The sequence below is a fragment of the Berghia stephanieae genome, unplaced genomic scaffold (assembly GCF_034508935.2).
Source record: "Berghia stephanieae isolate SIO BIC M18660-M18661 unplaced genomic scaffold, UCSD_Bste_1.3 scaffold366, whole genome shotgun sequence".
Taxonomy (NCBI): domain Eukaryota; kingdom Metazoa; phylum Mollusca; class Gastropoda; order Nudibranchia; family Aeolidiidae; genus Berghia; species Berghia stephanieae.
The window spans coordinates 1-15,000 of NW_027624911.1; the positions used below are offsets into that span (position 1 = coordinate 1).

A 15,000-nucleotide genomic window follows, 5' to 3' on the forward strand; every position below is an offset into this window, starting at 1 on the left:
AAAATAAATAGGAGTTGCTATTTTGGCATTTTTCTCTCAACAGGCTATATGACTAATTTAAGCAAAGCTTGCTTTTGCCCTAGGGAAGATCAAATGTCGCCGGGACTGAATAGACCGTGAGAATGCGATCCTCTGGTGTAATTTCCCCTCGGAGTAAAGAATTGAATAAAAACATTCTAAAAATTCATTACATACTTTATCGAACAAAGCAAGTCTGTTACTATCATGCTTGCGGTTTAACATGTGTTAGAACCTCCAATGTTCACAGAATTTTGTACACACCAATTTGTCTATGAAAGAGGACATTTTTGGCATATCATATTACAGTTGCGTATTATGAACTAGTTTTATTCTATCATGCCACTGCTAATAACAAAGAGGCCTACTCCTTTACACCTGATTTGGTGAAGTAATGATTTTGCTTAACTGGTCAATTACTACGTTTAATGCCGCTTGTTTTTGTCATAAGAGGGGACACGACTATCAACTCAAAGGGACGACAACCATCAATCTCTTTGTGTCAATGTCGTTGTAGGCATTTCTGGGATAAGGGTTGATAATCTATGAAGTATTATGCAATGTCAACAAGATTTACAAAAGTTATTTAAGAGAATGTGCCCCTTTTTATCATGGAATACTTACATCAGTATAAACAAGACGTAAACGGGAAGGAAACATAAAGCAAATACAGCAACCACCATTATAAGCATCTTGGCCTTCTTCCTCCGCAGTAAAAGCTGTGCCCTGGGAACATTCGCACTTGCCTCTGTAAAAATGAAATGCAAATGTGTATGTAATTAAAACAAGTATCTACTTCTAAGATATTGCTTTCAAACTCTCAAAGTCTGTTTTCAAGTAATCTTTCAAATAATCTTTAACAGGTCTCTAACGATGTATTTTGTATTGACATAAAGTGTAAACCTCAAAAGACAAGGGCAAAAGGAACAATACTAACCTGCACTGCCAAAAACACGTTGTTTTTTACATTATTGAGATAAATTTTACTTGAAATATCGATATCGTATGTGTAGATACACATTTATTAATTGGCCCTCAATACTGCAAAAAGTTCTTAAACCCTGTACCTCATACAGTAATACGAAAAAAAACACTTTAAAAAAAATTGGTCGTCAAAATATCGATTGGTTCAAATGATTCTCTTCTTGTCAAAAACGTTCAACCCTGAGACTTAAAGGAAGTCTCAGCTATGATAGATTTTAACAGTAAGATGATCATTTTAGTCGATCGATATTTGAATGATGAGTTGTCTGGCCAATATATATATAACTTAATCCTCGTCATGAGTAAATTCATGATATTGATATGTGATCAATTTTACCTAGGTAGGCGAGTAGTGTTGCAATTGCAAATAGGAGTTGGGAACTATTTAAAAAAAACTGAAATAGAAATGAAAAGATACTTTTTAAAAATACAAAAGAAGACGTTTGTGAAGTTTCAAAACTCACATTAAGTACAAACAACAACAAATGTTTTCTACCAAAGACAACTAAATTGAGAGGAATAAAAAGAATCAAAGCTCATAATCGTTATATAATTTGGAAAAATTAGGTTGTATGAAAAACGATTTTTTAATTAACGCATGCCTCAACAGAGTCGATTATCTCTAAAACAAAGAGGTCGGCAAATATAATCTTTTGTTTATTGGACTTCGATGGCCATCATCTATTTTATAGCCTTAATTTACCCTACATCTTTTACGAACGAACAATCTTTTTTTTTTTTCCAAAATAAACTGGTACGCAAATTCACACACTTTATCTCACGCCCAATATAATTAAACCACAAGAAAAAACATTCATGTCAAGTACCTAGGTTTTGCATCGAATGAAATTGAGCACATTTTTAACCCAGTTAGGTCAAACACTCTGGGGCACCAGCAAATTTCCAACTATATTTAGAAAGCAAAATCAGTTAGCCAGATATCTTATATCAATCATCTGAAAGTTTGTAAGATTAATGTCAACGGTCGTGATTAAACCTTTATTTGGGTTTTAGTCCTTGGCTAAGACAGTTAACAGGTAACATTTTTACGAGGGTGAGTCAAAAGGTAATGAAACTAATGAAAAAAACTTTTTTTTAAATGTCCACAATGGGATTGAACCCAGTACTTTCAAAGTTAGAGTCTGACAGCTTATCAACTGCGCTACAGAGCCAGCTGACTGCTCATAACTTTTAATAAGGTCTTTCTAAAATCTTATTTTACCTTCAATGCAACTTCGATTTTCTGGTTTTAAATTTCGATTTTTTAGATTATTATTATTATTAATTAATTTATTACCAAAGAAGTTAAACCTGAGTATTATCCACCCCAAACCATCACAGTGAAAGCATCAAATGGGCAATAATAATATTTGTCATAAATAGATGAAAACTGTTAAAAACTTATTGTAGATCTGAAATCCGTAAAGTAATTAAGTGAATACATTATTTCGAATGCAACGATTTGCGTAAAAACGCCAAACTGACAACTTTTTACAGTGTCGAAATTGATTGTTTTTGAGAGTGTTAGTGTCATCGGTAACATATTTTATGATATCTGTTTGACTTTCAAACTGACTTTAAATTATAAAAGGAAATCACAGATGACTTCCTGTTGCTGTCACTAATGATTTATATTTATACCGACATACCTTATTTATTATTTTTTGTATTTATTTTCAATCCCATTGTATTTATTTTCCAACAACAGTCTACACGTTTTTATATTTCACTTTCTAAACTGCATTACACAGTTCCTCCCCGCCTCCCCTCTTTTCAATTAATTAATTGCGCACCTTTTAGAAATATCTTGTATTCTATTTTAATTCGTGCTTCCTTACAAAGGAGCATACTATTTCCTGCCAACTAATGTTTTGTTTATTCATCTTAACTACGCCACTACCACATTATCTCATTCATCTGTGGTGTTTCATTCATCCTGTTTTGTTGTTATTAAATTGAAGCTTACATTCAATTTCACATTATTATTTATTTATTCGAGGTTTGAGCAGCAACATTTACAGTGAATACATTATTTCGAATGCAACGATTTGCGTAAAAACGCCAAACTGACAACTTTTTACATTGGTTGATTTTGAGAGTGTTCGTGTCGTCGGTACGTATTTTATGATATCTGTTTGACTCAAAGAACTTTCAAACTGACTTTAAATTATAAAAGGAAATCAAGTTATCTGTTTATCTATCTGTAAAAAATACATTTCTAATTTTCAAATCTTTCAGTAGAGTTGTGCGCCGTATAATTTTTTTATTGACTCAAATAAGCACAATGTTCTCCACAAAGCTATATTTTTTAAAGTAAGGATACGCCAATGCCACCTGTGCTGATCTTTCCTTGGATACGATCTAAATTGGTACCATTGTCATTGCCTTTCAAACTGGGTCGTCTCCAGACTGTGAGAGCCATGTCTCTACTATAAACAGTATGTCAAAGTTCTTTTCAGTTAATAAATCATTTAGTTCTTCCGTTTTATTACGACAGGACGGTACATTTAAAAGACCAATAACAATGTTATTTATTGTCGGTCGTGATACTTTTTAGGATCGGCACAGTTACAAGTGTTGGTGGTGGACGGGGTTTGTGTGGGAGCGGGATGGACGAAGAGTTGTCACCATTGGAATGTTGTGTTGTTTCCGTTTGCCTCTCCGAGGCCTGTTCTTATAAATATTGTAATAAACTGGTCAGTTGAGTTAAAAATCACAGCTGGAATGTGACGTTGTTTACGCTTACCGCCTTGGGGCCTGTTGTAAATATAACATTTTGTATAAAAGTGTTCACAATTTTTAACATACGGTGGTGGTAAACCACGGCTAAAAATAAGGTGAACAATGTTTGTAAGAGAGCGGCGGTATGTAAGTTCAATTGAGACAAACATGGAGTCACATTAAAAAGAAATAAACTAAATATAAGATTTCTCACATATCTTTTTGACTCACCCTCATATATGGTAAAGGAGTAGATATCTTAAAAGCTAGTAATTGTACGTAAAGACACAAATGAGGAATAAAACGTTTTAAATGAAAATTTGATGAGTAGAGATACATACGTTTTAGGCACGACAATTACTCAAGACAAAAATAAGACAATAATATAATTGGTTAGATGAGCGGAAGAAGAAGAAGAAGAAGAAGAAGAAGAAGAAGAAGAAGAAGAAGAAGAAGAAGAAGAAGAAGAAGAAGAAGAAGAAGAAGAAATATAAAGTAAAATAAAGGGAGTAAAATTACTCTTATAAAAGATACAAAACAAAGTAAACGACGTTTCGGCCTTTGGCCTTTTTCTTCCAATGAGCGGAAGAAGAAGAAGGGGACGAAGAAGAAGAAGAAGAAGAAGAAGAAGAAGAAGAAGAAGAAGAAGAAGAAGAAGAAGAAGAAGAAGAAGAAGAAGAAGAAGCGGCAATACTGTATTGTCGCCTAACAGGCGTCATGTCTCGTCCTACATGTTATGTATTGCGTTGACAAAGGATCCCTTGTAAAGCGCTTTGAGCACCTTTAGTGTGTATGCAGTCACCAATTCCATTGAGATTTGTCTGTTTTCAGTTTCGTGGGCATAGATTTAAAGATTTGAAGTAGCACACATTATAATAATGGGCTATTTTCAGTCACTTAAATAAAGGGGAACATATATTATAATATACAGAGTTGTACTATTCATTCACTTTCCATTTTGACTCAGAACAAATTCAACACAGTCATATAGAAATATATCCTTAAAAATGCGTTCATAACAACAACAACGAAAAGGAGCAACAACAACAAAAAACCATTAAAAAAGCGATATGGACTCGAATTCGGGGGGTTAATATTATGAAAATTATAGCCAAATAAAGTATTGTAATAAGCAGGACCGATGCGGACGAAATGTGAATCCCGTTAACTCATTTCGTCGACGTCCACTTCAGATTGAAGTAAACCTTTCTTATTCTCATGCGTTGACTAAAGAAAAGTAGACTTTTGCAATGATAAGTGAAAATTCAAACAATATCATAAAACTGATTAATTGTTTAATAGGGCATCTTCAAGTTATAAATTGTATAAATAAGCAAGCTTTCGAAAAAAACTCGTTGTTTTTTTTTTTTTTTTTTTGCCACACGAGCAAACAGTTATTTGTGAGTTAGTTATTGTTTATTTATAATGACTAGTGTTCTTAATATTTAACAAGCATATTGTAAAAAAATAAAATAAAAATTCTATTCCCGTGGGTTTTGGAAATGACTTGATACAGTTAAATACATTTATTTTCTAATAATTGTAAAAACATACATTGCTTGAATAAAGGCATGAGAAAAGAAAAGTTTACCACAGTACGAGGTGGACGTTTTCGGGTTGTCATCTTTATCAATAATGTGGACGATCAATGAATTTGAAATCAAATCTCACAAGAAATATCAGATTTTTTGTCAAGGTCATGGTTCCTCCACATTCTTGTTGATAAGGCGACGCCGGATTAAACAGAGCTAACTTTTATCCTTCAATGCCGTTTTAAAAAACACACCGAAACTTTCTAGAGCTTCGGCCAGCAACACCAGTATCTATATTTTGGGTATTTAACAGAGTATTCAGTTCTCAAACACGAGACAGCATAATCTATAGCGCTCACAATATACGATTGATAATAACTGACGGATTCTGACAAAAATTCCGAATATTTTCTATTTGACTAAGACAAACCGACATTAAAACAAACACATATTTGTTACAATGGTCGACAACAAAATAGTCTCAAAATCTCGATATTAGAATTCCGTGATTTAAGAAATGTAGGCAAATTGGGAGTGATATTAATATGAGTACGCCATCTGAGGGACTGTCAGTAATAACGGTGTACTCTGAATACACAGATCACACAAACCAATTGTAAAATATTTGGCCAGAACAGCTGTCCTTGAACTACTCGTCGATTGAAATTACCACTATCTTGTGAAAAAACTTTCAAACCTGGGATTTACTTCCTTCAAGTCTCAGGTTTGAGAGTGTTTAACAAAATGAGGGTTATTATAATCGATCAATTTTTGAGAAATGACTTTTCTGGCCAAGATCTTACTAAATGTGTTCTTTTAGGGTGTGGCAGAATGGATAGGAGTGTCATATAAAACATGAGATTGATTGGCAGTATTAGTAGTGAATTAGTGATGCCCTATCAGGATAAATTGCCCTTGTCATGTCATGATTCAACTTAGGAAGTCGTAAAGCTTCTTGGATGAAAATTGGATCTCTGGGGTCAGTGAACTAAGTTGTGAAAAGACGTACTTTGCTATAATATATTATGACAAGAACTTATCTTTATAAAGGAAGAAGAGAGAACAGAGATGTTGTGTTTTAACAAGAAATTATACAGTTGACAAAATCAACATGATATACAAATCATTTGTACATTGTAACATTGCCAATTCTAGACACATATCTTCGAATATAAATGTTTATTTAAACCACAGTATTCAATTCCATCATATATTCCAGCCCTGACATCGATTATTACCCCTTGTTGTCTTGCAATGAATGGTATCTAGACAAAGCCGATAGTACGAGTACTTTGCATTCAATAGCTTGATTAGAATCTTTTAAAAAATGTTATCAGACAATTCAGCCACTGACATCAAGAGAAATTCCGGTCTCAATGAGCTTTTAAAATCTTATTTTGGTCTTATACTTTTATTTGAAAGTTCTTTTCACGTCAAAGAGGCAAATTCCTGCAACTTTCTTGAAGATTCACTAAAGCATATTATATCATAGTTTTGGTCGACAGTATCATCTTTGAGAGTCACATGGCTCATTATGTGGGAGTTTCTGAAGCTTTAAACAAATATATACATTGCTCACTCACTACCCATTGAATAGAAAGGTAATCTATCGCAATGTTCTTTTTCACTAAATGTTACAGAATCAAATACCCAGTCACAACTAGATGGTCAGAGAGGTTAGAAAACAACCACTGCCAGAATAAGAGACAATTTTTAAAAATCATGGTAAAATAATTCTTTTGAAATGTATAGCACTGACATCAGGCCAATTACAGCACTCAGCATGATATGGGACCAGCGACATCTATAGTAGGACGAGTCACCCATGTAATTTTTCGGTTTACGGGGCTGGTCTACAGGCCGGATAACCATCGGGACAAGTGTAAGACAGTGCAATATGTATATATGATTGAATCTATCGATCTATCTATCTATCTCTCTATCTATCTATCTATCTATCTATCTATCTATCTATCTATCCATCTATCTATCTATCTATCTATCTATCTATCTATCTATCTATCTTTCTATCTATCTATCTATCTATCTATCTATCTATCTATCTATCTATATGTCTATCTATCTACCCTTCTATCAATTTGTCTATCTATCTATCTATTTATTTATCTCTCTCTATTTCTTTATTGTTATTTTGTCTTTTTTCTTTATCTTCAACTCCCACTTTTCTATCCATCTATACATCCATCCATCTTCTCCTCCACCTTCTTCTTAACCTACCACCCCGCCTCTTCCTCCTTATTCTTCTTTTCATCCATATTTACATGTTATAGATTCCCGGAATTGATAAACTAGAGGGAGAGAGAGAGAGAGAGAGAGAGAGAGAGAGAGAGAGAGAGAGGGAGAGAGAGAGGAACAGAGAGAGAAAAGGAAACACTCATACACAACTTAGATAGCTAGAAAGATAGATAGATAGATACGTAGATATATATGTATATATATATATATAATATATATATATATATATATATATATATATATATATATTAGTGCCTAAAAAAAGAATAAATTTGTTTGAGCAAGGGCAATGGACATGGACACTGTGCATTTTGGGAGTCGCCAATTGCTACATTTAGATAAAGTCGCAGGCCCCATGATACAACTAGAAGTGAAAATTATCAGCACTAGTTTATTAATGGAAGGGATAATGAATTGGAATAAATCGACCACCCCATGTGTAGAATACCATTTAGAATTGTTTGTAAACATTGATTTCTATATCTTTTTGGTGTATAATAGTTCGTTGCCACCAAGAGATAATAGTGATAAATGTTAAGTCAAATTGTCTTACCGTCATTATCGGCATCGGGCAATCCCGACCTCCATAGACATAGTGCAATCTTGACATAGGTGAAGGTCATTATAGTCAGGGGTACCAAATAGAATGCCGTGAAACTTATCCATAAATTTATTGATTCAGCTTCTTCAGACCAGGATGGCACACATACAAACTGGCTGTCGTTGATCTGTTTAAGATCCACAAATATTGCTTGATGAATGTTACAGACGAGAGATATGATCCATATAATGACGATGGTACGTAGCGCGATCATCGTCGTAGGACGGAAGAACAATGGTCGGCATATCGCCATCCATCGCTCCATGGATATAGAAGTCAGGGTCATCACTGAGACAAATACGGATAATTTCTGAAAATAATGAAAAACAAAAATAGAAGAAATGAAGCTGTATTAACTATGGGTGATTAAACTACAATAAGATTTTGCTCTTTTGATCAAACGGGCTCATTTGACAGCCTGACTTGAAAATGCGCAAAAGCACACTGTGTCCTTTAAATGAGCTTGGAGTTCCAAGCCAACAGCAACATTGAACATGTAAGACGAGACATGACATCTATAAGGTGCTATTAGAATTTATTCGACAATGTTGTTAGCAGGTATTCATTTTACACCTTATTGATGTGAGGATGAAGAGACATTACCTTTAACTCAACTTTGCGCCGCTCTCAGTGGGACTCTAACCAAAGACTTACAAACTCGAAAGCTATAACATGACTACAAAATCATCATTCATCGTGACGTTGCCGGTCAGCTGTCTCCATGTGTCACGATCCTCTGCGGTGCGCATGAAGTCTGCGTTGTTTTTAAAATCACTTTTGGCCATTCTTTGGTTATTTCAATATGCCATTCTCTGTTTTCCTCTAGCTCCCTTTCCTTCGATCATCACATATGTTACCAACTTTTCTATTCCGTCTCTTCTCCACTAATACATTCTTTGTCAAGCGGCCACGTTTCACAACCGTATAAAAGGTACTTATAACATATGGTTTCATTACTTTCATTCTGGTCTTCAACTTCAAAAGTCTATAAAATACAGATGCATTAAAAAAAACTGTTGTGTGTAATTATATTTCTAATTCTTGCACATAACATTTCATTGCTGAAAAGATTACAACAATCAATTTCCATGTGTTTAATCTAGCTATAATGGGAAATAGCTGCAAATCAAATTCAGTTTACGGCCATGTTAAAATCAAAGGATCAATTCGAAAAAAAGTTACTAGTTATTATTGATAGAGTCCATTTTTGGCTTTATGGATCCGGATCTTTTCCCAATTTCTATTTCGTCAGAATAGTAATATTCGTTTGGTTAATTCTCATCGAGCCATGGGACGCATGAGGCATCTACCAAGGACTTCTGTCTCAGTCTGCCGCTGCATGGACACCGATGATAATCCAGTTTAGGCTTGCCTCTTTAAATTAAGTTGTTTATCAGTGGACTCTACTCCATATTTCGTTGGGCTTGCCTCTTCATCTTTTGCCATCAGACATCCAGCAAATAAAGATATTTCATTGGGGCTAACCAGATCTCATAAAGGGGGACATAAGTCGAAATGACAAGAAATGTGAAATATTAACCTTTTTCAGTTTAGGCAATAAAACACAATTATTGTAATTCTATCATATATCACACATATGTACAACACATTTCCGAAATGCTGATATAAAGCATTATTATTGTAAGAACTATAACCAAGGTACCAATATTATCATTTCATTATAGAGCAACAAATTCATAGAAGGTATTTTGCATTTGTTGGAGCAATTGACGAAAGTTGGTCAAAGGAAGAAAATCTTACAGTTTATCCATTCAGTATGAAATCTATCAAATCAGTTAACAGTGTCACGTTGTTACAAAGCCCACCCGCTTGATTGAGCATAAAATAATTTTAAAATATTTGTTTTTTAAATTGTCTCCTCGAGGATCTGTTAGATGATTTTTTTCATGCAACAATTTAAAAAGAATGAAACAAAATTTGAGTGAGTGAGTTATGTGGTATAAATATTCTTTACTATCTTTATTGTTTTGGAGGATTTGAATTACAAAAGTGCGAAAGCGATTTACTTAAAATATTTATAAACTGAGTGGGGTTTACTAGTAAACGCATAGCATGCACATTTATCAAGACTTGGGTGTCGAATCTATTCTTATTGAATTAATATGTTAATTTCTAAGATTGTATCCTGTGCATACATCATTTGAAAGCCGCGCTATTTTAAAAAATATGAATTTGCAATGACTGGCACTAACAAGATATGAAGTGAATAGAAAAGTGCCAGAAGACAATAGAGAATGAAAATTTTTCGCGGCGGTGGTGGGGTTTGAACCTGCGACCTTATTGGTACGACAACTCCGCCTGGCAGGTGAGAGCGTGGCTCTACCGTGTGAGCTATCAACGAACACAAAAATATTCGTTTCAAACTCAAAGTCATTACTAGATCCCTCTCTCACCCACTTCTTGAGACCGCCGATTCGTTCGTACACCACCATCGCGAATAATTTTGACCAGCAGTTAAGCTTTAATAGCCAATATTCTCAACACAAACATATAACATAGAAACGATTGAGACATTGAGTATGCTCCGGTGTATGGGGTGAATTTTTAATTCAGAAAAGTGAGTGGAGCAGGCACTTATGTTGGTAACAACAAGATATGAAGTGAATAGAAAAGTGCCAGAAGACAATAGAGAATGAAAATTTTTCGCGGCGGTGGTGGGGTTTGAACCTGCGACCTTATTGGTACGACAACTCCGCCTGGCAGGTGAGAGCGTGGCTCTACCGTGTGAGCTATCAACGAACACAAAAATATTCGTTTCAAACTCAAAGTCATTACTAGATCCCTCTCTCACCCACTTCTTGAGACCGCCGATTCGTTCGTACACCACCATCGCGAATAATTTTGACCAGCAGTTAAGCTTTAATAGCCAATATTCTCAACACAAACATATAACATAGAAACGATTGAGACATTGAGTATGCTCCGGTGTATGGGGTGAATTTTTAATTCAGAAAAGTGAGTGGAGCAGGCACTTATGTTGGTAACAACAAGATATGAAGTGAATAGAAAAGTGCCAGAAGACAATAGAGAATGAAAATTTTTCGCGGCGGTGGTGGGGTTTGAACCTGCGACCTTATTGGTACGACAACTCCGCCTGGCAGGTGAGAGCGTGGCTCTACCGTGTGAGCTATCAACGAACACAAAAATATTCGTTTCAAACTCAAAGTCATTACTAGATCCCTCTCTCACCCACTTCTTGAGACCGCCGATTCGTTCGTACACCACCATCGCGAATAATTTTGACCAGCAGTTAAGCTTTAATAGCCAATATTCTCAACACAAACATATAACATAGAAACGATTGAGACATTGAGTATGCTCCGGTGTATGGGGTGAATTTTTAATTCAGAAAAGTGAGTGGAGCAGGCACTTATGTTGGTAACAACAAGATATGAAGTGAATAGAAAAGTGCCAGAAGACAATAGAGAATGAAAATTTTTTCGCGGCGGTGGTGGGGTTTGAACCTGCGACCTTATTGGTACGACAACTCCGCCTGGCAGGTGAGAGCGTGGCTCTACCGTGTGAGCTATCAACGAACACAAAAATATTCGTTTCAAACTCAAAGTCATTACTAGATCCCTCTCTCACCCACTTCTTGAGACCGCCGATTCGTTCGTACACCACCATCGCGAATAATTTTGACCAGCAGTTAAGCTTTAATAGCCAATATTCTCAACACAAACATATAACATAGAAACGATTGAGACATTGAGTATGCTCCGGTGTATGGGGTGAATTTTTAATTCAGAAAAGTGAGTGGAGCAGGCACTTATGTTGGTAACAACAAGATATGAAGTGAATAGAAAAGTGCCAGAAGACAATAGAGAATGAAAATTTTTCGCGGCGGTGGTGGGGTTTGAACCTGCGACCTTATTGGTACGACAACTCCGCCTGGCAGGTGAGAGCGTGGCTCTACCGTGTGAGCTATCAACGAACACAAAAATATTCGTTTCAAACTCAAAGTCATTACTAGATCCCTCTCTCACCCACTTCTTGAGACCGCCGATTCGTTCGTACACCACCATCGCGAATAATTTTGACCAGCAGTTAAGCTTTAATAGCCAATATTCTCAACACAAACATATAACATAGAAACGATTGAGACATTGAGTATGCATTGATATGCTCCGGTGTATGGGTGAATTTTTAATTCAGAAAAGTGAGTGGAGCAGGCACTTATGTTGGTAACAACAAGATATGAAGTGAATAGAAAAGTGCCAGAAGACAATAGAGAATGAAAATTTTTTCGCGGCGGTGGTGGGGTTTGAACCTGCGACCTTATTGGTACGACAACTCCGCCTGGCAGGTGAGAGCGTGGCTCTACCGTGTGAGCTATCAACGAACACAAAAATATTCGTTTCAAACTCAAAGTCATTACTAGATCCCTCTCTCACCCACTTCTTGAGACCGCCGATTCGTTCGTACACCACCATCGCGAATAATTTTGACCAGCAGTTAAGCTTTAATAGCCAATATTCTCAACACAAACATATAACATAGAAACGATTGAGACATTGAGTATGCTCCGGTGTATGGGTGAATTTTTAATTCAGAAAAGTGAGTGGAGCAGGCACTTATGTTGGTAACAACAAGATATGAAGTGAATAGAAAAGTGCCAGAAGACAATAGAGAATGAAAATTTTTCGCGGCGGTGGTGGGGTTTGAACCTGCGACCTTATTGGTACGACAACTCCGCCTGCAGGTGAGAGCGTGGCTCTACCGTGTGACTATCAACGAACACAAAAATATTCGTTTCAAACTCAAAGTCATTACTAGATCCCTCTCTCACCCACTTCTTGAGACCGCCGATTCGTTCGTACACCACCATCGCGAATAATTTTGACCAGCAGTTAAGCTTTAATAGCCAATATTCTCAACACAAACATATAACATAGAAACGATTGAGACATTGAGTATGCTCCGGTGTATGGGTGAATTTTTAATTCAGAAAAGTGAGTGGGAGCAGGCACTTATGTTGGTAACAACAAGATATGAAGTGAATAGAAAAGTGCCAGAAGACAATAGAGAATGAAAATTTTTCGCGGCGGTGGTGGGGTTTGAACCTGCGACCTTATTGGTACGACAACTCCGCCTGGCAGGTGAGAGCGTGGCTCTACCGTGTGAGCTATCAACGAACACAAAAATATTCGTTTCAAACTCAAAGTCATTACTAGATCCCTCTCTCACCCACTTCTTGAGACCGCCGATTCGTTCGTACACCACCATCGCGAATAATTTTGACCAGCAGTTAAGCTTTAATAGCCAATATTCTCAACACAAACATATAACATAGAAACGATTGAGACATTGAGTATGCTCCGGTGTAGGGGTGAGATTTTTAATTCAGAAAGTGAGTGGACAGGCACTTATGTTGGAAAACAAGATATGAAGTGATAGAAAAGTGCCAGGAAGACAAGACACTGAAATTTGCGCGGTGTTGGGTTTGAACCTCGACTTATGGTACGACAAACCTCCGCCTGGATGTGAAGCGTGTCTTCTACGTTATAGCTATCACGTAACACAAAATAATTCGTGTCCAAACTCAATCATTGAATTAGAACCCTCTCTCACCCACTCTTGAGACGCGATTCGTATCGTACACCACCATCGCGATAATTTTGAAGCATTTAGCTTTAAATATGCATATATTCTCACACAAATCTACATAAAACGATTGGACATGATATGCTGCCGGTGTAGATGGGGTGAGAGAGGGATCTAGTAATGACTTTGAGTTTGAAACGAATATTTTTGTGTTCGTTGATAGCTCACACGGTAGAGCCACGCTCTCACCTGCCAGGCGGAGTTGTCGTACCAATAAGGTCGCAGGTTCAAACCCCACCACCGCCGCGAAAAATTTTCATTCTCTATTGTCTTCTGGCACTTTTCTATTCACTTCATATCTTGTTGTTACCAACATAAGTGCCTGCTCCACTCACTTTTCTGAATTAAAAATTCACCCCATACACCGGAGCATACTCAATGTCTCAATCGTTTCTATGTTATATGTTTGTGTTGAGAATATTGGCTATTAAAGCTTAACTGCTGGTCAAAATTATTCGCGATGGTGGTGTACGAACGAATCGGCGGTCTCAAGAAGTGGGTGAGAGAGGGATCTAGTAATGACTTTGAGTTTGAAACGAATATTTTTGTGTTCGTTGATAGCTCACACGGTAGAGCCACGCTCTCACCTGCCAGGCGGAGTTGTCGTACCAATAAGGTCGCAGGTTCAAACCCCACCACCGCCGCGAAAAATTTTCATTCTCTATTGTCTTCTGGCACTTTTCTATTCACTTCATATCTTGTTGTTACCAACATAAGTGCCTGCTCCACTCACTTTTCTGAATTAAAATTCACCCCATACACCGGAGCATACTCAATGTCTCAATCGTTTCTATGTTATATGTTTGTGTTGAGAATATTGGCTATTAAAGCTTAACTGCTGGTCAAAATTATTCGCGATGGTGGTGTACGAACGAATCGGCGGTCTCAAGAAGTGGGTGAGAGAGGGATCTAGTAATGACTTTGAGTTTGAAACGAATATTTTTGTGTTCGTTGATAGCTCACACGGTAGAGCCACGCTCTCACCTGCCAGGCGGAGTTGTCGTACCAATAAGGTCGCAGGTTCAAAACCCCACCACCGCCGCGAAAAATTTTCATTCTCTATTGTCTTCTGGCACTTTTCTATTCACTTCATATCTTGTTGTTACCAACATAAGTGCCTGCTCCACTCACTTTTCTGAATTAAAAATTCACCCCATACACCGGAGCATACTCAATGTCTCAATCGTTTCTATGTTATATGTTTGTGTTGAGAATATTGGCTATTAAAGCTTAACTGCTGGTCAAAATTATTCGCGATGGTGG

The 15,000-nt window shown here is 36.6% G+C and overlaps 1 protein-coding gene across 1 annotated transcript; it reads right to left on the minus strand.

Moving 5' to 3' along the window:
* Window positions 1-642: 642 nt before the first annotated feature.
* LOC144961702 (orexin receptor type 2-like) lies at window positions 643-9,558 on the minus strand (the record flags this gene model as incomplete). The annotated part of the gene is made up of 3 exons (XM_078894798.1): window positions 9,520-9,558; window positions 8,065-8,422; window positions 643-766 (listed from the first exon to the last, which is right to left on the minus strand). Coding segments are annotated over exons 1-3 (521 nt in total), but the record flags the coding sequence as incomplete, so codon positions are not given.
* Window positions 9,559-15,000: the final 5,442 nt, after the last annotated feature.